Consider the following 27,402-nt stretch of genomic DNA (forward strand, 5'->3'; position numbering starts at 1 on the left):
TTTTTTATTCAGAATTTTTAATATATATAGGGGAGAGTAGAGAATAAGAGATTTATCTTTTTTAAAATTTGGTAGCTTGAATAAGTTTTATTTCGTAGTGGTACTGAAGGTCATTATCTTATCTATAAGTGGGATAAAGGTTTGTTATTATTTTAATTTCTAGACCCTACGCCCCCCTATGCCCTTTACTACCGAATTGAAGGTATTAAACGACTTCTGAGGTATGTTATTTATCCGTATAAATAAAAAATATCATGTTAAAACAGATTGATCATTAAGTTTCTGATATTTACTTAGGAAAATGCATCCTGTCGGGTTGCTACACAGCTAGTTATACTCGTAGTTAATTTTCTATTTAAAATTTATTGCGACATTTTTACTCATAGTATAGTGTTGCATCAAAATTTCTATTTTCCGATTTTTTTCCTTTGTTTCCCTCCAACAGCACAACACAACACAGCCGAAAAAAACATAGTGTACTCTCCCTTCCTTCAATATCATACAAAGAAAATCTTCCGACGTTTTTCAAGTACGCAACTATGCTCATTTGGGGCTGTCCATAAATGATGTCGCACTTTTCTGCAACATTTTGGAACCCCCTCTCCCTCATTGTCACAAAGTGTCACACTTCAACATACCCCCTCCCCCCCCTTTGTACTTGTCACGCAATATTCCGTAAACTTATACTTGCAGTTCAAAAACGTAACACTACGTTATAGATCATATTTCAGACTTTATTTTTAAATTTAAACTATATGTTTTAATGACATCTGTAAATATAACAATAATAATGATTCGGGCACTTATTTTGTATGAAATAAGAGAAAAGTTTACAGCAAAAAACATAATTAATACACAATAGCAATAAAATTGCAATTACTGCCGCTACCCTATTCTCAAAACCTACTCTGAATGCCTTTTTTTTTTTTTTTTTTTTTTTTTTTTTGAAAGAAAGGAATGTAAGTAAAAAAAAATCACATGAAAGTTGCTTTCCCCCAATTAAGGAAATACCTTCAAATTTTGGTAATTTTAAAATAACTTCAAAATTCAATCTGCTGATTTTAAACATTTTATTTTAATCAAAATATGATGTCACACTTCTTCTTACCCCCTCCCCCGCCTTGACACAAACTGTCACAATTTCACTAACCCCCCCTCCAAGCGTGACATCATTTATGGACGACCCCTTTCACGAAATTGATAGAGCACCCACCGATTTGGCTGCACCAAGACACAACCGAAAGCGAAAATGTTTCCCTCCATCCACTTCCCGCGCCAATCCTCCCAACCCCCACTGGCCATCAATGACAATCTACACAAACCCAACACCAGAAACAACCCGCCGCGCTCTCCTGTTCCTCAGACACTTCCGTAGTTGACATGTTTTCTGATATTCAAACTCCGTACAGATAAAATCAAACACGAGGTGACGTGGCAGAGTTCCTTCAGTGCGCAAAATCGTTAGCTGCGTATTTCGGTACTCCAAATCGTTACTAGGGCACTTCGGTACTCCAAATCGTTACTAGGGTACTCCGGTACAGCAAACCGTTACTAGAGTACTCCAGTACAGCAAACCGTTACTCCGGTATTTCGTTACATTGGTACTCGAAATCGTTACTTGGGTATTCGGTACTTGAAATCGGTTTTCGGTACTTTTCAAAGTAACGGTTACTTGAGTAACGGATATTTTGTACCGGGTACTTGTCTGTACCCGTTACTCTCGTACCGGGTACAAGAAAGTACCGAAGTTGCCCATCACTAATCTCAGCTGACGTACACTTGGATGCTTCCGCAGTGCACCATCTGTATCGACGATGATTGGAACAAGGAAATGTGGCAAGTTCGAGGGGTGTCGGTGCAGCCATAGTGACGTCAGCATGAGTAGATCTACGCATCCGAGGTGCACTCGCAATTCACTTCTACCTCACTTCTACAGCATGTTCAAGACACCCTGGGTATTCTATATCAACCAGAGCGATTTGCCGTTGATTGGTGACTAGTGGCCTGCACTCGTTGTTCCCGTTAAGAAGATTGGCATTGGCTCCACATCATAGACTTCAACGATTGCAACGGTGTCGGGCTCGAGCGATGTGGACGACGGAATGGCACAGGCTCGTGTTCTCAGATGAATCACACTTCTGTTTCTCTATTGATAGTCGCCTCGCATGAGTGTAGCGTCGATGTGGAGATAGGAACTCGTTATCACGCGACAACACGGCATCATGAGTTGGGCGCAATTGCATACGTAATAAAGATCATTTCGTAATGAAGATCATTTATTTTTTGTTGCTGTTTCTCTTTGTTGCCGAGTTTCCCCACTTTCTGACTACTCCTTCTTGGAGTTGTAGTTTCAATTGGGTAGTGTATTTATCCAACATGTTTCATTTTATTGGTTAAGTGATGCCATGATACAGACATGCTAAAGGAATGTTTTGAAATATATTTGAAACTGATTTATGAAACAGTATATTCAACCTAGCGACCACTACACTTGGGAAACCGCTCAGTGCTTGAAAATTTTATTTTTTACCTAAATTTATTGTTGCTTAAGAGTTTCTACCTGCAAAAGTTACATTATCCATTCCTCGTGTTTTTATACTGTAAACTACTTTATTTCTAATTTAGTTTTTTAATGAATTTTACTTTTTTTAGTGCTGTTAGTGGTGGTTAATAAACCAGAGGTACTATTACTCTCGAAACTCAGTTTTTGCCCTAGAGCTATCAAAATTTGAATAACGTAATCTTCCATAGAATATGGCCATGTGGAAGCCCTAATTTGAATTTGAAATTTGTGTTATTATCGATTTCAGATTTTGTAACACTTCAACGAATTTTTGATTAAAAATCTAAACGATTTCAAAGGGAGCAATGGCAACACTGTACGGAAAAAAAAAAATTATCTCCAGCGCGAGAGACTCTGTATCGGAAATTTTAAAGATATGCTCATTTTAAAATTAATTTGCGATATTGCTGTTGAACTGAGTTTTATAGTTTGAATACGTGGAACATGTTATTTACTAAATAAAGGTAACACACAAAATGTTAAAAAAACGCCCCTTTGGGTGTAATTTAAAATATTTAAAATCTGAAACCTTTCAGATTTATTTGTAATTTTTTTTCGTTTGCAATGTATTTTAAAAATATATTACATTTCAAACTTGTCTTTCGTAACAAATGATTGTGAAGAAAAGATACGAGGAATATTGATTTCCGAAGAGATTTTAAAAACAGCTTTCCTCGCATTCTAAAAATAAACCTTAAAATGGACGATATCTATTTTATATACTGTAGGCCTAAAACTCAAAATATTATTTTTGCCTTGTTGCCAAGAAGAAGCTCTGTTGTTGCTATGGAAATAACGACGTTGGTGTCTTTGTTTTTTAATTCTAAGCAAATAGCTTTTGATTCTTTTCGTTGCTTGCAGTTAGAAAATTTATTTAATGCAAACTGTATCTTTAATAAATAACTTATACATCAGTGCTATTAAAGCACTATTATCTTACACACGTTAATAGCATTTAGCAAAGCATTTAGTTATAACATTAAATTATAATGTAAACTGCGGGGATAAAAGAGGGAAAGTTCTATACCTCTTCCACTTGGCCGATTGACGAAATTCATATTGCCTTTTTCAAGTCTCGAAAGCGCGACTTGGGATATATATCAGATTTATATATAGCACAGTTATAATATAGGTATTTTGACACAAAATCGGACTTTTTCTGAAATGACATACCAAATGTTTTCCATATTTCAATTATATGACGTGTTTGGTGCGAAATTTACGGAGGAATTCAAAAATTTATCTTTGCGCACTTTTTTCACTTGGCGAACTTTCTAATTTATAGCAAGTTATTTTCCTTTCTTTTTTTTTTTTTTTTTTTCATTGTACACGAGAGCAAAAAAGTCATCGTTCATACTTTCAAATAATTTTAACAAGGAGCGTAAAACACATTTGGCGTTATCATGGCCTATAACAAATATTCCAAATTTCAAAACGGACCAATATGTAAATTCACGTATATGTTGAGAAATTTTGAATACAAACTCTAAACTTTTACAGGTATGCCTAGAAATACATCTACTTTAAGATGATGGTAAGCATTTTATAGGTTATCATTCAAATTTCTTTCGAAAAATTTATAAAAATTATTAAAAATACAAATTTTAAAAATAAATCATAAAACTGAGTGAATTGTTTTTTGGAATGAACCTAAATTTCGAAATGTGAAAGAAACAATTAAATAATTTTAATAAAAAATGAGATATTAATAAATATATACCAAATTGAATTAACATGGAGGAGGTAAAATTTTTTAAAGCTAATTTTTTAAAAATTGCGCATGCGATTTTTACAAAACTTGGCTGCTTGGCATAATTTGAGTCTTTGAATCGAAAAATGGAAAAGAAATGGAAATCTTTCAGAAAAAGTCCGATTTTGTGTCAAAATACCTATATTAGAACAATGCTATATATAAATCTAATACATATCCTAAGTCGCACTTTCGAGACATGAAAAACACAAGTTGAATTTTGTCAATCGGCTTTGTAGAATGGAAGATATAGAACTGCCCCCTATTTTTGCGCACTGCACATATGACGTTATACTTTACATACATTTAGCAATCGCATTCATTTTAATAGAAACGGTATCAATATAATTACCACTTATATCATCCCGCATAAAAAAATGTATCATAAGACATTGGTATAAATTATTTATTGACTTATTTAATTATAAATGGCAGAGAAACACTCCAATGTGACAATGAAAATCGCAATAACAACCTTGTATTTAGCGTACATATATTAACACACTCAGGTAGTTAATTATATTAGAATATAAATGTTAAATTGGAATTGTTCCTTGTTTACGTAAATAGAGTAAATTTCTCTTATAAAATTGCCTATAAAATTACACTCCCCTTAGGCAGGTAGAGCAAGCATATTTTGCTACGTATAATAAATATAAACTCAAGCAACCATTTGCTACTTTCATTGTTTAATAATACACTCATGTCCATAAATTAAGGATAATTCGGAGTCACGCGGAAATCGAACTCTAAAATAAATATATCACCTGTAAAATCACTACACAGATCTTCAAGAATCATATGCAAATTTCAGGAAATAACCAGATGACACCGATGGTACGTCATCATGACGAGAGTGTAAGAGAGTGATATATATAGAATACAGGCAAAGAAGTAAAATTGTTCGCAGGCGCTTTATAAGCATTTCAGTGCAATAACCGAATAATTATGACACAAAGGACGCATTTGGATGATTTTTTACGTGGTAGAATTATCGGCCGTCTGGAATGTGGGCGTACCCAACTGGAAGTATCAGACGAACTTGGAATTGCCCAGAGTGTCATCTCCAGGCTTTGGAAACGATTCCAAGATGATGGTAATGTGAGCAGACGTTACAGCACAGGTCGCGCAAGAGTTACAACGCCGAATGAAGACCGGTATTCGGCAGTTACTGCCAAAAGAAACAGGCGGAGCACAGCCTCAGACCTGACTCGTCAGCTCTCTTCAGGCACTGGTACGACAATTTCAAGGCAGACCGTGTACAGAGGCTTAGGGCAGATTGGTCTATATGCTGGTAGACCTGTCAGATGCGTTCCACTTACTGCAACTCACTGTCGCCTGCGATTAGCCTGGAGTAGAGAGCATCCATTGTGGACACCGCAACAGTAGGCTTGTGTGATGTTTTCCGACGAGTCCAGGTTTAGCTTGCAGTCTGATTCTCCTCGGACTTTCATATGGAGAGCTCCAGGTACCCGTTACCACCAAGAAAACATCATTGAACGACACCGTTACGGTGGTGCAGGAGTGATCGTTTGGGGTGGTATTATTATGGGTTCCAAAACTGACCTGCATGTTCAAATTGGAACTATGAGAAGCCAAATCTATCGGGACGTCATTCTGGAACAACATGTACGTTTGTTTCGGGGCGCCATAGGCGCACAATTTGTGTTTATGGATGACAACGCCCGTCCTCACCATGCAAACATCGTAAGCGAATGCCTTCAATCGGAGGATATCACCCGTATGGACTGGCCAGCATTCTCACCGGATTTGAATCCAATAGAGCATGTGTGGGATATGCTTGGCCGACGAGTTGCAATCCGTTATCCTCCTCCTACATGTCTTCCGAAACTTCGGAGAGCATTACTTTTTGAGTGGTGTAATATCCCCCAAGATCAGGTCGATAATTTGATACTCAGCATGCCTAGGCGTTGGACGGACTGTATTGCGTCGTCTGGGAGACATAAAATGTATTAACAATCATACCAACCATGTATTGGTTTTTTGTAAATAGGTTTTTTTTTTTTTTTTTTTTTTTTTTTTTTTTTTTTTTGTAATTTGCTCCAGGGAGAAAAAATCGGTAATTTTTTTTTAATAATATCAAACATATAGCATCTTTTTTTGCTCTTTACCTTTTGTTTAATAAATAAGCTTTACAAATAAGTCAAATTTGTTTTGCTTCTAACTCTTCCTTTGCCTGATTTTGCATTATCCTTAATTTATGGACATGAGTGTATTTGCAGCAATTTTATTAAGTATTTTTTCCTTCCATCGGCAAGAAATTTTATCAAAAAGATTATCTTCTTGCATCAAGATCATATATTTATACCCATTCATAGTTTATGCTTAGAAAGAAATCTTTTAATTATTTTAAAACTAGATATCTCTAAAGCAGCTAGTGAGTTAAATTTTCGTTTACTTCATTTACTTCATTATTTATAGTAATAAATTAGAGTTCGTGAAATAGATATTATACTTATTCCTATAACACCCACTCATCAAAAAATTCTTGGTAGTTGCTGAACCTGAAGTCGAAACTAAACAATCAAACCTTTTAATTCGTCAGTTGCTTATCTATGGATTAATTAATACACATGAGCAAATTACCAACTGTGAAAATATTAGCCTATTGTATAACCTTTTGAAGGGCTCCATAAAAAATTAAGCACTCAGTGACGAATGCATGACACGAAGATCTCGAAATACATTGCTGTCTCTTTCACTCAACGCGTGATATGAACACTCAACTAGACGAAAAAAATATGATGTATACACCACGTGATTTCCTTGTACGGAATATTAAATTATACGCATTTTCTTGCATTTCATTTAAACGTATTGGATTGAATTAAATCTACTTCGTCGATAGCGCATAAACCACAATGGAATAAATGTACACTTTAAAATTCACTATATTTGTTTACCATAGCGAAACTCTGGCGCTAGGTTCACTTAACAGTATTATATTTCGTTCGTATTATAACTCAGAATGCACAAAATGTACGTCATATCACTTGAAGAATTATCTAATCATTGCCACATGTTCTATTCAAATACTATAATAAATCTAGAACGATGTATAAAAGAAATTAAGCAAACAAAACAAAAAAGAAACAGTTTTTCACAGATGATTCAATATTTCTCATTCAATTAATTCACTTCCCGCGACAAGGCAAAAATACATAAATACTCAAAATATCTATATTAAAAATTACGAAGTTAATCTTAAACACTTATTTCCTCGAAAAATTTCTAGAAAGGATTAAGCATGATTTAATTCGCAATAATAAATGAAGGCGTTATCTTTGTTGTTGCGAAGCTTAGTCTCTCTAGATAGGTAACAAATCTACTATTCTGCTGTTTCAAATGTAAAAAACAGATGTTCGAATCCCACGAACGGTCTGGCTGCATGGGCGTTTTCGTGGTTTTTCCCATGTGTAACGTGTATACGAGCCAGTTTCTCTTAGAAAGTCCTCCATGATGGCATCCCTTCCCTTAGGCAGATAACTCTCAAGGCTTTCCCATAATCACACACACACACGCACACACATTTATTAATCATGTAAAAAATGTTTAAAAAAAATGTCCGCCATGTTATTTAAAAATTAGGCTTAACCGCACTTAAACAGTTTTTAAATTGTTGATAATTCTACAAATATTGCTTGAAGATTTACTAAATGCATAGAACCTTAACCGGATGATAAGAACAACATAATTCAATCATTTTTAAAACCAAAAAAGTGCACAATTTACAAACATAATAAGAGTAAAGAAACTGAGATCGCTGAGACGGGTAACAGAGTGGATATGTATATAAATATATTTATATACGTTTGCTGCGGCCGATTGCAATCAAAATACGAGGTGCGCATCTACATGTTATAACAGTCCTACAGACGCGACGAAGAATTCTCTTTAGAATTCATTTTAAAGCAGTTTTATAATTTTTTGAAGGAAAAGAGTCTTTTATTCTGCCCTTACGTACAGATTTCAAGCAAAACCATCGTTGAATTGCATTCGATAGCGGTCAAAATGGATATTTTCGTCGAAATATGCTGCCTGAAACTTTTTGCGATTACAAAATTTCCTTTTTACTTCGAACAAGTAAGTACAGAAATTATAGCGTGGCTAAACAGCATATTATTTGAAAATGCATATTGCGAGCTGGATTTTACCAGCTGAATAATCGAGATCATGCAGATGATTTTACCTATTAAACCTGATGTTGTTTCATTTAGATTCATATTATTTCCTTCTAATTACGTGTGCTATTTTTAAATGAGATATAAATGCTGATGACCTGAGATATCTGCATTTTTATTTTTGAGGACATAACTGAAGGATATAAAATAAGGATCGATAACAGGAAAATGGCAAATTTATGTATGAAAGTTCAAATACTAGAATAATCTATCTTTTACATAGTTATTTTTATTAATTTTTATTTATCTTCTATTTCCTAAGATTTTTCACTCAGAAAAAAATGACCTACCAATGACCGAATGATTAAGATTATTAAATGCTGGTAATTCCACCTGACTTGTGTTCAAACCCGGGGAAAGGGGCTGGCTGCATAGATGGGTTTCGTGGTTTTCCGCATATTTAATGTGATTACGAGCCAACTTGCTGTAGGCGAGTTCCACGAAGCCATTCCTTCTCTTAAGAGATAGCTCCCGTGGTTTTGCCTAAATCTGACTTAAACCTAACGCTTGGAAAATGTACCAGTGTAAGAAAAATGCATGCACATTCAACTGTCCCATAACATAGACATTCGTACATTAATAGTTCATATCTGTGTAGTTTAAACCTTTGAGCGGCCAGGGTTTTCGATAAGAAAGCACAAATTTGCCAAAACTACTATGAGAACAATTTTTTTTTTATTTTAATGTAAAATCTCTCCTGGTATTTCATACCTGGATTTGTTTTCTCTTGATATATTGCCTTAATTTCTTTGACATATTTTAATATGCACGTATATATACATTCTTAAAGACATCACAAAAATATTCTTGCCGCTTAGAGGATTAAATTTCGTTCTCACATTGGTAAGAATCAGTGGAGCTAAAATTCTTAATTTTCCTCTCTTTTAATCTCAACGCTAGTAAACTCTTTTAAACTAATATATTAAGGTAAAGCGCTGAATCAAATTCATACTATTGTTATTATTTTACGTGCATGATTAAGAGCGGATAAAATCATCGAAATGTACTTTTCCTACAGAGAGGAATGTTACCTCTATACACATTCAGACAAAATTTTCCTTTAAATACTACTTAAAGGAACTTGAAGAAACATTTAAATGCAAGTTTAAAATGAAATTTGAGGGATCTCTAAGCTAAATAGGCTCTTTCCTGAAAATTTTAAGCACCTAAAATGGGTTGTATTGTTCTGACTACAGTAAAATTTCTTGTTTTCTACTTAGTAAGAAATTTCGGTTTTCTACTTAGTAAGAAATTGGTGCCACATTATTTGGATAAGATCTTTGATTTGTCGTCCAGAGTAAGTATTACCGTTTTACGAGGTTAACTGCCCATTTTATAATTAATACATAGAGTGGTCTTTGTTTCACTCCATCTATTTCTGTTTTTATATCTCTGTCTTTATAATTAATAGATGGTGTGGTCTGTGTGATATGTTTAACGTAATTATTCTTTTAAAAGGCTGCTTACCAGAGCCCAAGCGGTTAAATCTCTGAATAGAGTTAGTTTGACCTGCGTTCGAATCCCGGCGAACGAGCTAGCTGTAACGGAGTTTTTTGGATTTCCCCAAGCGTAATGTGTGCTCGCATACCAGCCATTTTCCCTATGCAAGACTGGCAAATATTACGAGTACATATATCTTAAAAAAGTATTTCCATCAATAATACAGTAATATCTTCTGATGGCAAGAATTTCTTTATTTCCCCCCTGAGTAATTCTTTTTTTCTGCACTGGCTCATTCTATTCAACATCTCTGAGATTGCTATTTTGCGTTTTATTTTATTCACGGAAGATTATCCATTTACTTACCTCTGATTTGTGGATAATAAATCACTAAACAAATTCTAATGAACACGTATCACATTTTTGGACGAAACCTACTTCTGTAACACTTTTGAATTTATAATAATTCTATGTGTTTTGTGATATTCTAATAGTAGTTTTTCATTTCTGAAAGAATTCTACGTATCCAATAAATATAAGCAAAATCGATAGATTTGATGGATTTATTTATATTTTGCTTATCATTTCTTACTTCGTGGATCATTTAAGATACCCACTCACCTCATAAATTATTAATCTGATGTTTCATTAAAGTTTTAACAACCTGAGTTCATTAATGTTATTTACAAACCTGGCATTTTTTAAAATTACATTAAAGCGATTTCTATGGAGATATAACTCTTGAATAGAAAAGTAAAATTCTTAAAACAATTGCAGTAGAATTGAGAATTAGAAAGGGTAAAACTCTGACTTCTAATAGCATTGTTGTATTTATTTATTAGGACTTTAAAGTGACAACATTGCTTTAACAATGTTAACTATGAAATACAATGAGTATATACGACATACAATTGAATGTGGAGATAACAGTGTTTCGTGCGTGCTGAACTTTGGTTATTCAGATCACATCTGTGGCACTAGGCAGCAACTATGCACTTTTCGCGAGTATAAAATTTTTTGTGTGTTAACTTTTAGAACGTACAATCGTACCGATACATTATTATGAGCTCAGAGTTCTAAAACTGAAAAAGTGTTCACGAAACACTATCCACCTGGGAGATTGGGAATAAAAATGCCAATATCTTTTCAAAAAAACAAAAAGGGAAAACTTTGAAAAAATATTTTTTAACTTATAAAAGAACTGGACTTCATAAGCGTACTCAAACCTTAAAGCAGATCATCCAGAGTGAGCCTAAACACAGAGCTTAATAATGCTGACCCTCAATAAAGGGTCCAGCTATTTTATTAAGATACGGCTTCAACCTGAAAAGGTAATTTAAATACAGGTGTTTGTAACTTTATGCCAGGCGCACCTGTACAAGCGGGATTTTCTTTGTCGTTTAATCAAAGCAATAAACTAAAACCCTGTTTGCATAAGACTGTTAACTTAATTATGTTAGTTGCTTTCTTTAAAATAAAAAATTTAGCTTCTTAATATGCTAGAACTTTTACTGAGCACATTAATGCTGAAGCCAGACCGTATAGGTTTGTGTCAAAACATATTGGCCGGCAAAATGGATTAATACCAACATCGTTATGAAAGCCCTACCTCACGATGACCTCCCTTTTTGAGCTATGCCTTTTTGCTATTTCATATCAAAATCATTTAACCTATTTTAACAAAGTGCCAAAGTATTCATTGGTTAATAAATTAAAATACCTCTCCTGTAAAAAGTGTTTCAGAAGAAACATTCCTACTATTTTTATTATACTCATTCCTACCATTATACTAAAAATTCCTACCAACATACTAAACATTTTTACCATTATTGATCATCATATCAAAAAATCCGCATATGTGTTCCATCATTAACCGTTTGAGCCCGACGAAGCGCTATCGCGCTTCACTTCTCGTATACCAAAAATACGGCGCAGCGCGATAGCGCTTCTCTTGTTTTGCATCGAGAATGCAAAGACGCTGCTGTTTGTTAGTATACTTTACGCAATTATTGAGAGCAGATGTAGTGATATCAGTAGCAGTTATTTTATAGGAATTGGAAATTGTTTTTATTTTTTTACCAAGTGTTATACTGATAATTACGAAATAACCCATGTCAAGTTCTGATTCATTTGAAAGTGACTATGTTATGAGAAGTGATAATGAAAAGTATAGTAATGACCTTGAAAGTGATAGTGGAAGTGACATCATCATTCATTCTAAGAGATTACGAGTTATTAGTGATAGCAGTGATGATGATGAAGTAACTGCAAGTGCCTCAGATGACGATATTACTGATGAGTATGCGAAACCAATTGAATATTTCAATAATTTTTTTCAATTTTCAATAATTTTTTTCACGTATACTAACCAACAGCAGCGTCTTCGCATTCTCAATACAAAACAAGAGAAGCGCTATCGCGCTGCGCCGTATTTTTGGCATACGCCAAGTGAAGCGCACGCCGGACTCAAACGGTTAATTATCAGAAATTTATGTCCTGAAATCATAGTACGCATAACATCCACCATGACTGGTTCTACAACCCGTTTATCCGAGATATAATAAACAACGTTTCCTCTAAACGTACATTACCAGAATCAATTTGCAAGAAATATTCTGATACAAAATAGAAGATGACTTTCTTTCTCTGATGCCAACAATAAAAAGCTTATAAGTAGTGTCAGACACGAGTTACTGATTGACGACTGTAACCAAGCTCCAAGAGAAGAAGTCTTGCAAATGTTCCATTTACCGCAGGGAAACTAAACGTCAAGCAAATCAGAATAATACTAGAAGCTATCATTCTTTTTCTTCGTAACAGAAACAGCAATCGTCTGGGTAAATGCGAGAGCGCGTATTTGTATGCGATTTTCAATAGAGACAATATCGGTCTTCCCTTATACTAGATTCTTGTAGAAATTTATTGATACGGACAACAAATAGAGATGATATTTTTTAAAGTCAATGAATGAATGTAAAAGCATGGCTTTTTTGTACTTTATTCTAGTATGCCACAAATAATCTGAGTTTAAACATCTGAGTAATAAACATCTGAGTTTGTGTACAAAACTCAGATGTTTATGATTCTTTATATGAAAGTTAAATAAAAAAAGCATATGTTTATTTGGGAAAATGCCAAACTATTTCCTTGCAAGTTTGACTACTAGAGTACATTCAAATCAGCTCCGAAGTACAGAAACCTGTTCAATACGCGAATGATCTCTTTCTTTTGTTTGCATCAGTATTGTGTTTAATTTATATTAACTAAATATTTCTTCTATAAAAGGCAAAACAATTTTTGATTCTGAATTTCAGTAATGAGATATTTATGTTTTGCAATTTTATTGGACTTACAAAAATTGTTTTCTCCTGCATCTCGTTTTTTAAGCTAGTCCTTTTTAAAATAGTTTCTTAATGTAACCCACAATGACTAAACGCAAGGACTATAATATATGGTATAAGAAAATTCCTTAATTACAATAATAATATAGACATTTGTAAAAATTATCAGTTGGATATGTTATAATTTAGATCTATTATTTATCTTACAATGTATTATTTTAACTTGTAGAGACATTAGGTTATTTAGAAGCAGGAGAGATGAATAATGAGCAATGCTCTCACCGGGACTCGAACCACGACCTCTCGAATATGCGCCGATCATACTGCACCACGAAGGCGGGAGAAATACCTCATAAACTATTAGGAATGTGTGAACTATTAAGATTAGCGTTTATTGTTTTTAAATCTGTCAGTGTTTTAAGCAGTTTCTTTTATAAATGCAAAAAAAGCTAAGGATTTCGAATAGCAGCATTGTGGGAATCAGTTGCTTGCCACACTGCGTAAAAAATAAATTAGAGATGTTATATTTTGAAATGGGAACACTTGCTAGGCCGGGTGAATTATAATGGCTCTGTTGGTGTTATGTAACGTGATGTAATGGCTAAAAAATTTGGGAAAACACTACTAAAGATGTTTCTAGTCTCAATTCATCACATTCAGTCTATTACTTAAAATGATAAAAATAATCATTACTCATTTGTAGGAAATCTGACTTTAATTAACCAGTTATTTTGATTTCACCTTTGCTACGTCTCATGGAAATTTTCCCAGGACTGTCAACATCATACTCACAAACAAACAACGTACTTTCGCCAATTGAAAGACTGAAAATATCTGGCAAATGATGATTTAGAAAGCCTTTCCGACACGTCCAGGAAATCTTGAACAAAAACAGGGAACTCAATTCCCCAGATGGTTAGTTTCACAGTTAGTTAGTTTAGTGAAAAAAGAGAAACCTTCTCAGTTATATTTTCAGCTCTTCCCAGAGCAATTTTTTTTTCTATTCACCCGGTAACGAGCATTCTTATCTCTCTTCGGAGAGATCCGGTAAACGGTCATCGGACTTTCCTCTACCTAATTTGAGAGAAGCTTGCTCAAAAGGGCCAGTGCAATCAGGAGAGGCAACAAGGCTGCTTTCCTTGCACAAGAACTTTGACCCTTCACTAGCAAATCCTCTGAGAACTTTAACATCCGACCAACGGACAAAAACTTTCGCGGACTTTTGGACATCATCTGTTTATATATATATATATATATATATATATATATATATATATATATATCGCCCTTTGAAGAGATCCCACAAACACGATCTTGTAAACTTATTTGCATGTAGCCTAGAATTGTAAATAAATTAAATATGCTGCCTCCTTGCTTTATGTGCCCACCAGCGGCAGAGCGGTAAAAACGCTGAACACTGGTAGTTCGGTCCGAGGTTCGAATCCCGCGAACGGGCTGCCTGCATGGGCGTTGTGGTTTTTCCCATGTGTAACGTGTATACGAGCCAGTTTCCCTTATAAAGTCCTCCACGAAGGTATCCCACACTTAAGGCAGATAGCCCTCGTGTGCTTTGCCATAATTTAATAATCCTTGCTTTATGTCAACTCGCTGCAGTAATAAATCGATTTGAATGATGATAATGGTTGCTTATTTTATAAAAGCTTAAAATCAGTGTATTATGGATTATAAAAATTTAATTTTTAAAATGGCAGTTCTTTTACAAAATTTTACAAAAATTCTATATCCAAATTTACATCCATTATGACATTCAGCATGAAACTGGCATTTATTTCAGAATATTTTACCTTACAAATGCCTATAGATTTGGTTCAAATTTTGGGAATTGTTGCTATTATTTATGTTTAAGATCCTTATCATAAAAGTGTACAGTTTATGAGTATATAAAAATTGACAATTTAAAAGCCGACTAACATCCACTTCTTACCAATTTTTATTTTTATTGATACCTGAAATTAAATACTCGTATTATTATTTTCACTGCGTGAAAAGTAACATTAACCTCTTGGTAAAATTAAGTTACTTCCAATCAGCTAGGCATAATATCATTTATTTAGTTTTCAGCAGGTAGTGTATAAACCGGTTGTCATCCGAGTATAAACATGAACATTTAAAACAGTCATTATTTCTCAGCAATATTTTGCAATGTATGCCTAAAGGTTTTTTCTGTTGTTAGTATAACAAAAGATGTTTCAAATACCATGTAATGTATAACTTGATTAGAAAACTTCTTCCTTACGGTCTCATCTGAATTAAAAATGGATCCTAACTTTAGTAATAAAATTTTATAATAACTTGAATTGCAATGATCTCTACTTTTTAAAATTTTATTCAAACCATTACGCACTCTTAATATTTTATATCTAGAAACGGAATTCAGAATGTTTGAACTATTAAGATTAGCGCTTATTGTTTTTAAATCTGTCCGTGTTTTAAGCAGTTTCTTTTATAAATACAAAAAATCTGAAGTGTACACCACATGATTTCCTTGTACGGAATATTAAATTATACGCATTTTTCTTGCATTTCATTTAAACTTATTGGATTGAATTAAATATACTTCGCCGACAACGCATAAACCACAATAGAATAAATGCATTCTTTAAAATTCACTCTAGTATTTGTTTACCATAGCGACACTCTGGCGCTAGATTCACTTAAAAATTATTACTGTAACTAAATTTGTATTACTGTCAGTTTGCGCGCAGTGCTTCAGTACAAATTTTAAATTTTCGGAAAATACAGTTAGTTTTTTCTTTATAAAACAAATTCTTATACACTTTTAAGTAAAATAAATCAAGAAACATAATCATTTATGTAAAAAGATGACACACTGAAAATTTCATATATGTATGAGAAAAACAATTTCACTTATTAAAACTCGAAAATGAGCTAAAATTCTCACTTTTTGTGTTGCGCAAAAGTGATGACTCCCCTTCAGTATTATATTTCGTTCATATTATAACTCATAATGCAAAAAATTTATATCATTTAAAGAATAGAATTATCTAATCGTTGCCACATGTTCTATTCAAATACTATAATAAAGCTAGAATGATGTATAAAAGAAATTAATCAAACAAAACAAAAAAGAAACAGTTTTTCACAGACGATTGAGTATTTCTCATTTAATTAATTCAGTTCTCACTTCGCGAGAAGGCAAAAATACATAAAAACTCAAAATATCTATATTAAAAATTACGAAGTAAATCTTAAACACTTATTTCCTCGAAAAAAATTCCAGAAAGAATTAAGCATGATTTAATTGGCAATAATAAATGAATGCGTTATCTTTGTTGTTCCGAAGCTAAGTTTCTCTAGATTGGCAACAAATCCACTAGTCTCCTGTTTCAAATGTAAACATCAATGGCCGCCATAAAAAAAAGGCTTAACGGCACTTAGACAACTTTAAAATTTAAGTAAACTATTATCTATAGTTCAGGAACAAATTAATTAATTTTACATTAATTTTTTTGAGAAAAGTGTTGTGACTTAAGAACATTTTGGTTGCCGAACGCCATCAGGAACGAATCAAATTATAAGGTATTTTTCCCGCCTTCTTAGCATGCCTTCGTGATGTGGTGGTCTGCACGCTGGGCGCGTATTCCAGAGGTTCGTGGTTCGATTCTCGGCGAAGACGTTGCTCATTTTCACTATTCCTGCTTCCAAATAACCTAATGTCTCTACAAAATTTATCAACCGAAGTTTTACTGAACTGACACATAGAATGTTTTTAAACAATCAGAAATATTTACTAAAGCTTACTTGAAACATGTTAAATAAATAGGAAATGTGAAGATATGTGAAGTCAAAAAATGTGAAGTCGAAAAATATTGCATACAGATTTACTAAAAGCATAAAAACCTTAACCGGAAGATAAAAACAACATAATACAATCATTTTTAAAGCAAAAAATGTACAATTTACAAACATATAAGAGTAAATAAACTGAGATCACTGAGCCGGGTAACAGAGTGGATATATATATAAATATCTTTATATACGTTTGGTGCGGCCGATTGCAACCAAAATACGAGGTGCACATCTACATGTTATAGCAGTCCTATATACAAAATTTCAACGTTCTGAGGCTACTCGTTTTTGAGTTATGCGAAATACGTACGTACATACCTTCGTACAGACGCCACGAAAAACTCTCTTCATAACTAATTTTAAAGCAGTTTTATAACTTTTTTTGAAGGAAAAGAGTATTTTATTCTGTTCTTATGTACAGATATCACGCAAAAACATCGTTAAATTGCATTCGATAGCGGTCAAAATAGATATTTTCGTTGAAATATACTGCCTGAAACTTTTCGCGATTACAATACTTCCTTTTTACTTCGTACAAGGAAGTAAAAAGCTAAAGATTTCGAATAGTAGCATTGTGGGAATCCGTTACTTGCCACACTGCATAAAAGATAAATTAGAGTTGTTATTTCTTAAAACGGCAACTCTTGCCAGGCTCTGTTGGTGTTATGTTTAAAATATGCTAAAATGTTTAAAATAGAAAGATTTTTATGACGAATTTTAATTTCGTTTAACGATTACTTTTTTAGATTGCAGTACCAGTGATTATTGTAACTTCAGAAGAAAAATTAAATATTTTCACAACTTTTCGGTGGCTTTATTCTGAGTACAAATATCTCGTCGGTCTATAGAATTCGGAATCTTCACATTTCCTATTTATTTAACATGTTTCAAGTAAGCTTTAGTAAATATTTCTGATTGTTTAAAAACATTCTATGTGTCAGTTCAGTAAAACTTCGGTTGATAAATTTTGTAGAGACATTAGGTTATTTGGAAGCAGGAATAGTGAAAATGAGCAACGCCTTCGCCGAGAATCGAACCACGAACCTCTGGAATACGCGCCCAGCGTGCAGACCACCACATCACGAAGGCATGCTAAGAAGGCGGGAAAAATACCTTATAATTTGATTCGTTCCTGATGGCGTTCGGCAACCAAAATGTTCTTAAGTCACAACACTTTTCTCAAAAAAATTAATGTAAAATTAATTAATTTGTTCTTGAACTATAGATAATAGTTTACTTAAATTTTACAACAATAAAGACAAAGGAGAAATACACCAAAGTGAAACATAATTTCTTTAAAGGCCGAAGGCAAAGATGGATTAGAATTAAGATCGTTAACTAGAACAGAAAGATTTTTTTGAATGTGAAATGCCCCTAGAAAATCCAGTTCTCCAATGGAAGATGTTTTTTGAATAATTTTGGAAGCAAAAAAAAACATCTTCCATTGGAGAATTGGATTTTCTAGAGGCATTTCACATTCAAAAAAATCTTTCTGTTCTAGTTGACGATCCTAATTCCAATCCATCTGTGCCTTCGGCCTTTAAAGAAATTATGCTTTAGTTCTGGTTTCATCAACAGATGGCACCACTAGCTTATTTTCTGTTCAAGCTTTCTTATCTTATCTGTTCATTATATCCTATCTCGTTCATTTGCGCTTTTGCAGCTGAGGATGGTGGTTTGGTAGAACCATCGAAACTAGTCCTGTGAAAATTTGAAAATATACCGCTGATTTTTGTTGTTTGACTTCTGGATTAGTATTTGTTCAGCGTGTTATTGTGTCTTAACCTATCAGTTATTATCAATCTGCAGATGTTGAGTTTGAAATTGGTTAAAATATATACCAAATAGAAGTTTTTGTTTCTAAGTTGTTTCCATAATCGTTTGAAGTTAGTAAATATAAAATAAGAATAAGTAGATAAAAAAAAGATGAAAACTTTACTTATATTAATGCACCTAAACGAAAGATAGTGAACAGGGTAAGTAAAAAATTATAAAGAATATGATATAGTTTGAAAAAAAATTCCCTTCCATAAAAACATAAGCTGTTTTTAGACGTACTTTCTTTTACTTTTTTTTTTTTTTTTTCTCCCGAAGTTCAAACATTGTCTTTAGAGGTACTTTCTTTTTTTTTTCTATTCAACTCTAATATTCACTGTTTCATTCAAATTTATTCTATGTGATTTGCCATTCCCTACGTTTTAAAATATTTGCAAAGTGAGGCGTAATGCTGTCATTGAAATAATATTTATGCTGTAGCTTGCTTCTGCTTTGTCAGAGTGATGCCATTAACTTTTCATCTTTAATTTGACTTTAACTTTTCATTAATTTTCATGAGTGATACCTTATTATCTTACCCAATTTTATACACGTTTCGCGGATTAGAGAACTATGATAATTTTTCATTCTGAAGAAGAAACTTTTTACACAAACGTTATTATAGAAAAAGTACTTTGAAAGTAGAAATACCTTTTTTTGCTACTTTCAGAGTAACTAGAGTCTTCTAAAGTATTAAATTTCTAAAGTAACTCCCTTTGTTGCTGCCTCTAGTAACTAAAATTGTTTCAGGTCTTTCTCTTTGTGCTCATTTTTATGGTCCTCTAGTAACTCCTCTATCCTTGCAAATCCTTTTCAACATTAATTGTTTTATAAATTATCGTCCCAGAAGCCTTAATATTATGTCTCTTCTACTTATGAATTTTATCATAATTACTATTGCTGAATAACGTACTTTGAAAGTGACAAAAATACGTCGTTTTCAAGTGTTGGGATGGAATTTGATTAGAAATCACATTTTTAAGTTTTTTCTCCTTGAAATAAAAGTAGAGTAATTGATTGCCAGTCTAAAAAAGGAACTACTTCAAAACATTCTGCTTTTTAATAATGTATATAAAAATATGTTTTAAATTATTTATATAATCAACTGTACGAAACCAAAATGAACAAAGGGCATATTTATCTTCACGTAACGGGCTACTTACTAGAAGGTAGGCAGATATGGCCACTGAACATCAGGAGTTACTAATTAGGGTTTAAATTCTGGTGAATAGTCTGACTGCGCGTTTGTTTTAATAACCACAATAATGGGTGAGGAAATCAATTTCTCTTACAACGTCTTCAGGAAAGGCAATTTCTCCTTAGGCAGATAATCATCGTGCATTTCGTCACAATTAATCAAACAAATTAATTAATTTTATACATAAAGTATCTTAGGTACGGAATAATGGTTTGTTTATATAAACAGATTAATACTTGTTGACAAGGATTCAAAAAAATCATTATTACTCAGCCTTTAATACATTAGTCATTGATATAAAAGTTTCATAAGTTTTTTTAAATAAAACTTTATATCCTTTACATATACGTTATTAGATTATTTTAGAACACAGAATCCTTCTAAAATTCTTTTATAATTAATTACGTAGCAATGAAAAGCTTTGAGATATTTTAAACTTATATAAATCTTAATAAAATTGCCTTAAATCCTATTCTGCTATCCGCACCATATTGCAGAAGTGTTTCTAAGAAGGAGTGATCACTTCGGTAGATGATTTGTTCTTCAAAATATTTCTAAATTCACAGCATTTCTACAAACGTTTTCTCTGGAATTCTTTTAGAAAAAGCAGCAAGTTTTACTAGAACATTTTTCATTTGAAAGATTCTTCTTCTATTAAATATTCTCCAACTTTACCGTGAAACATAAACGCTATGGAATTAAGCATACCTTGACGGTTAATTGTGACTCTGCGTTCCTAAAATCTGGTGTGTTAATTTAAAAATTACCTCAGTTTTTTTTTTATTTTTCCTCTGTTGACTTTCCGGATCTAAGTGCTGCTTGCGTCTAAGAAAACAAATCATTAATGATCTGGATGTCGGCCAGGCTTGGCTACTTTCTTAAGCAATGAATGAAATTCTTTAATTGTTCTCAAAATAAGACCATTTGCTTTGTTAACATAATTTGTGTTTTAACGTATAACCTTGACTTTCACTTTAAACAAATTCCATAAAAATAAATTTTGTGTCTTAAAAGCATTTTATATAGAATTAACACAAACAACGGTAAAATACTTCACCGGCAGTTAATTAATTTCGTTGTTTGTTTGCGATGTTCCTTTCCAAATGCGTTGCATATGAAATTCGTGCACCAATTAATTTTAATTTTACTACTTTAATCTACTTTAAGTGCCTGAGCGTACCTTTAAAAAGAAAACTTATAGTGATGACTACTCATCAAATTTTACTCCTGGCACAGATGCCATGAAGAGACTTCAGGTATTCTTGGCACAGAAGTTCGGTTCTTCAGGTTCCCAACTTCAATCCGCAAACAGTATGACACTTGGAGTCACATAATTTTTGAAACAACAAGTGTTGAGAGAGAAGCTTTAAGTTTAATAATGTTGCGTATAGATATGAACTACCGTAAAAGTTAATATCTGTCTTTTAAGTAGCAGGAATATAAATACTTTGTTTTGGTAAAGTAGCCAAACTGCTTTTTTCTCATGCATTATTCTGAAAAATTATTCTAATGATTTCGAATATAGCACGTAAATTCGTAATCTTTGTATTCATTTGAAATAATTTTTTAAAGTTTCGGATCATTAAATTATTACAAAGAGGGAAAATACAAATTATATTGTAACAAGTTCTTTGAAACTAGTAATAAGTTCGCTGAGCGAAACCATACAACGGATATTATAGCAGAACTAATTTTCTAATTTTAGTTTCATTTTTATGTTTAACATTATGTAAACTTATAATTAAACACACTGGAGTTCATTCTTTAATTCATCTGGGCTCAAGAAGATAATAATTTTGAATAAAAGCTTTATTACCTTTAAGAGATTTTTACCGCTTTTTATTTATTAATTGCCGTTTTTGGCTGGTCAGTTTAGTTCTACTATGCAGATATGAAATCCAAAAAAAAGTATGATTTTAGTTCCAGTTTAGCAAAATATTATTTTGTGAGTCATAAAAGAACAGAAAATTATTATATTAATATAAATATTTTACAGACACTTATACCTCACCATAAGCAATTTGAAAAGAAGAACGAAATTTTTATAAAGGAAGAAAAATGTACTTCTTCAACAGCTGCCAAACTTAAGCGAAAACTGCAATTTTTTTTACTAAGAGTTTGAAATTATTACCACATATATTCGTTCATAATAAAAATGGCTTTTCAGAAATACATAATATATACAGGGGTTGGACAAAAATATGGAAACACATGTTTCATGAAAAACATGTTTCTTTGCTTAATATGGTGTAGGAAACCCGTTGGCATCCAAAACAGTTTGCAGTCTTCTCGGAATGGATAAATACAGTTCCTGTATGTTTGCCAAGGGAATATTATACCATTCTTCCTGCAAAACGGTGGCACGTTCAGATAACGATGTTGCCGGTGGATAACGAGAACGCACTTTCCGTTCCAATGTAGACCACACAGGTTCGATAATATTCAGGTCTGGTGACTGTGGTGGCCAGGGGAGATGGGACAACTCCTCCCCGTGCTCAGAAAACCAGTCCTGGACAATGTGAGCTGTGTGAACAGGGGCTTTGTCGTCTTGGAAGACACCATCACCATCGGAGAACAAAGTTTGTATCATGGGATGAACTTGATCGGCCAAAATGTTCACATAAGTCTTGGCAGTCATGTGCCCTGACACAGTTATCATGGGGCTAGCAGAAAACCACGATATGGCTGCCCAAACCATAACAGAACCCCCGCCATGTTTCACTCTTGGCAACAAGCAGTCTATATTATAGGCTTGAGATGGCGTTCTCCAGACGTAAACTCGGCCAGAAGTGGGAAACAATGTGAAAGAAGACTCGTCAGACCATATTACTCGCTTCCACTGCTCTATAGTCCAGGCTTTATGACTTAAACACCACCTTTTCCTGTTACGGCATTAGCATCACTGATGAGTGGCTTCTCAATTGCAGCACGGCCAGCAATTCCCTGTTTATGAAGCTCCCTTCTAATTGTTTTGGTACTCACAGGGTTCGGTAACACAACATTCATTTCAGAAGTAACTTCTGCAGCTGTGGTCTTCTTATTTTTCGTCACAATTGCCCTTAACGATCGTCTGTCACGATCACTCAGGACACACTTTCGTCCGCGCTGTGATTTAGCAGATCATGTTTTTCCGCTTTTCAAATATGCGGAATAAATCTTCGATACAGTACCTCTTGAAACACTAAACACCTCGGCTACCTACCTTGCTTACGGAAGCACCTATCATACGTGCTCCAACAATTTGCTCACGTTCGAAGTCTGTTAACTCGGACATAATGCAATGACAACCTCACATAACAGTATTCCGACAACAACTGAACTGTTTAGCACATTTACGAAGTTGTAAAGGTGGCGTAAGTAGTCAAAAACGCCAGCGCCACCTACATATTTCATTAAAATCAATCTTTCTTTTCAAACATGCATTTCACAAGGTGTTTCCATATTTTTGTCCATCCACTGTATATTCGAACAATATGCAGAATGAAAGTAGTGGTATACACACTGTTCCTGTAACACTGAAAAATAATTGTTTAAAAAACCGATAAAAGTAGAGAATTATTATATTTTATACAAACGAGAGTTCAAAAATAAAGTAACCGGCCAAAAAAAAAGTAAAAACAGAACATTCAGAAATTGTATTTAGTGGCTATGCTATATCTAGTTTGTACTTGTATCTGTTACACGTAACAGATATTCTGAAGAATGTCGACTGATTTCCAAGTGCTAGTAGATCAGATGTATATTTCAAAGTAGTAACTCTTGAACATGGTTTCATAACCTAGATGCAGAATAATATAGTATAGATTGAGTGGGAGTTTATTTTATCAGATGCTGCCAATGGTAAAATTTCATTGTGCGCCAGACAAAAAAACGTTTCTGAATCTTTCACTAACTTCTTTCCCAACCCAAAGATTTTATTGATACCTAAAGTCTTTCTCATGTTCTGATAACTACTTGCTATTACGGAGTTCAAGTCTGGATTGGATTCATAGCTATCGGAATTGGAGTGGAAGATCAATGGATTAAATTAGCATATTCCGATGATTCAATTTTATGTAGTACTTCTGCACTGTATTAGAATGTGAGTGTATCCCATGATATTATAGATCCCTTCTATCTGCAAACCACTTCATGTTGCTCAGACCCCGTATTCATGTTATATATATCAGCTATTGTCGTCCATCGAAGCAGTCGCTGAGACATATGAGCTACTGTGACATTCTCGCTGTTTATTTTGTGTCCTGACTCTTGAGCATTCTGATGATCAAACCGTATTCCAAGAAGTATCATACAAAATATCAAGATTGCTGTTGCTGAAAGAAACTGATCACTAACTTCGCTTCAGACAACATTTTCATTCATATTCCTCTGATATGAAGCCCTTGAAATTCTGATTCCTGTGGAGCATTTGTTTAGTACAATGGGAGTAAGACTCTGATACACAAATCAGTCATCATTCAATGCAACACAATTACAACCTCCATTGCATAAATTCTATGGGTCTTAGTCTTTAAAATCTTCCCACCAACACTTGAATCCGTACCATACCGTTAATCATACCCCTACTGCTCAAAGCTTGAGGGAGGTCAGTTTGTTGTTAAAGATTTTTCCCATGACATTGTTTTATCTGTGTATTAAGTTCATGTATTTGAGAGATTCAATGATTGAAACTTAACCCTAAAGTTTATAAGAAAATTAACAATTAATATAATAACAAAAAAACAGAAAATATAAATATTAAACTACATTTAATGGCTATACTATAACTTAATCGTATCTTGTTTTCTTAGAATCCCGATCCTATCCTCAGCATGCGGGTGGTACCCATACCAGAGAGGAAATACCATGTGATTCTCGAATTCCAAGAGATGGCCCGAGCTCCTAGACCTCATTCTTCTACTTCTGGACTTCTTGTATTCGAGCCAGAGGAGAGCAATTCCACTACGTTCAGAGAACAGATTCATTACTTCTCTTGGATAAGGGAGTCTCACATAGCCACCATGGGGATGCTCCTGCAAAATGTAGAAAAAATAAGTAAGTACTATTATTTACTTAAGTAGCACTTTATAAAAAGCCACATTAGTTCCTTTGTCCATGACAATTTATTTATCTGATAACAAAGATTATTCGTGCAGAAAAATCTTCATAAATCATTGCATAAATTAAATGAGGAATAGAAGTACAATTAATGAATAAATAAAATTGTCTTCAACCTTGTACCTCATGTTATTCAAATGAGTAGAAGTGGAAATATATTCAGTAAGAATTCGGTGAACGTTTTCCCCACAAGTTACAAGATAAATACATTTTCTCAATGATATAGTAAAAAATAAATATGAGCAATGAAACAAATGTAAATGATATGATAAATTCAAAAGCATAGCAACTCAGGAATCTTCAAGTTTTATGATATGTTTGGCCTGTACGTGAGTTGTACTTTGATTACAAAATATCTCTAGCATAATACAGAATTAGTTGCTGTTCAGAAATATACAAAAGGTAAACAAAACAATGCAATAAGCATTCTTCTCTCACATGTAGCTACAATAGTTCTTTTAGCATAGGAAGAGGTTAGATTAATTGATAAAGGCAAAGCAATAAAAGGGCTATCTTCCTACGAATATCTGTTTTTATATAAAAGCTGGGATTTTAAATAATTTGCAGGTATCAATTTATCTTATGGAATTCTTCTTTGCCTCAAAGAAGACATTCTGTTATATTAAACCACAGCGCTGATTTCTTTAAGAAATATAGAAGGTGGATTAGATGACAATCGTTTTGATGCTCCAGGCACTTCAAAATTGTTTCTGAATGCATTTAAAAACTTCATTATGGTTTTATGGTTATAATTATTTTCATCTTCATTATCTTCTAGACAAATGATATTGTTTCTTTCCTCATTAAGATTTAACACAATAAATCTCATACAATAACCAATATAATCTCACAGTAATAAGCAATATAATCTCACAATTGAAACTGATTTGGCAGAGCAAATAATGCGATGTTGTAATTATGATCATAAACTTTATAATCCCCAAAAGAATTTACATTGATATTTAAATACATTGTTCCCCTTCGCTTTTATCTTAATTTAGATTTGCTTCTAACGTCTTCATGTTACCATGTCGCATTGTTAATTGGCATTTTTCAGTTTCATTTTAAACTGCTTTAATAGTTTCGTTTAGTGATTTTAAATAAATCAAAGTGTAGTATTTGGAAGCATCAAACATTTGACAGAATTGGAGTGTAGTTAATCGTCGTTCTAGTACAATATGATTTTTTTATATTTTTTCGAGTCTTTTTTTTTTCTATGGAGGTAGAATAAATAATACTTTTATTTACAGCCAAACTAGAATGTTTCGTTAAATTGCGTATTTGTTATAGCCTATTAAATTCTGTTCCTGCTGTTAGGTAAGCATCTAATTTTTAACTGCACTTGCTTGTCATCATTGTATCATTATTAATTTCACTTTATGTGTTCATTACTCCCCTGTACATTCTGATTGGAGACACAAAAAGAAGCAGCAGTATGTTATAGAGAATAGCGGACTCGATGTAGTGGATGACTCGGCTTTTGTAAATTATTGAATTTAAAAAATGGTAGAATACTTGTTACTTCTGTCAAATGAGGATAATCTGAAAAACTTGAAAACAAGTTTTATACGTTTACAGTATGTAAATATTGCTAAATAATCAAGTTTTTTGGATTTTGTATTTGAAGGATATGATGTGATGTGATATGCCCAGCCCTACCCTCTTGCAGACTTACGTTGCCCTATGGCCTTTTTTGCGGGCTGCGCCAGGGCAAGCCGGAAATAACAACTGGATTTGAAAGATGCTTTAAATGCACAGCACAATATGCTGCTAGAGTAGGTCCTTGCTCTGGCGTTAACGATATAACGATAGTATGTAGTGTTAATGCTCCAACGGTGTGATGTTGAACTGCAATGAAAACGCTAATGACGGAACATCACATGAAAATTTTATTGAACGCCCCCCAAAAAAATGGCTACATACAATACAGAAGAGAAAAACCTAAATCTTTTCCTTAAAATCAAATTCTATACATTTTACGTGCGAGAGCAATTCGTGGCTCTCGAGCTTGCGTTTTTAACATTGCCAACGATTTAATTATTTTAATAAAGACTATTTTAACAACTATTGAAAACGTATTTGTAAGTTAAAAAACAACAATTTTCAGCTTATGCTCACGAGACATCCTTATCCATATAAATCTTCAGTCTCTTCTTCTTTTATGT

At 33.3% G+C, this 27,402-nt stretch overlaps 1 protein-coding gene and 1 long non-coding RNA gene across 4 annotated transcripts in view; one reads left to right on the top strand and one right to left on the bottom strand.

The window, feature by feature from the left end:
- Nucleotides 1–27,402, top strand: part of LOC118199378 (uncharacterized) — a 93,244-nt gene that overhangs the window by 29,051 nt on the left and 36,791 nt on the right. For both annotated transcript variants that reach the window (XR_004759930.2, XM_035371228.2), the window contains exon 2: nucleotides 24,931–25,174. Coding sequence is in view for 1 of the 2 variants with exons in the window: in XM_035371228.2 (XP_035227119.1) it covers nucleotides 24,931–25,174 (244 nt within the window). In the remaining variant the exon portion in view is untranslated. The remainder of the gene's footprint in view (nucleotides 1–24,930; nucleotides 25,175–27,402) is intronic.
- The window catches only part of LOC146999109 (uncharacterized), a 41,146-nt gene continuing 38,615 nt past the window's right edge, over nucleotides 24,872–27,402 (bottom strand). For both annotated transcript variants that reach the window (XR_015040870.1, XR_015040871.1), the window contains exon 2: nucleotides 24,872–25,152. This is a non-coding gene — a long non-coding RNA (uncharacterized LOC146999109). The remainder of the gene's footprint in view (nucleotides 25,153–27,402) is intronic.

Source organism: Stegodyphus dumicola, chromosome 1 (genome assembly GCF_044657685.1).
Source record: "Stegodyphus dumicola isolate Sdum_Otavi_A_Nest chromosome 1, ASM4465768v1".
In the NCBI taxonomy this organism is placed as follows: domain Eukaryota; kingdom Metazoa; phylum Arthropoda; class Arachnida; order Araneae; family Eresidae; genus Stegodyphus; species Stegodyphus dumicola.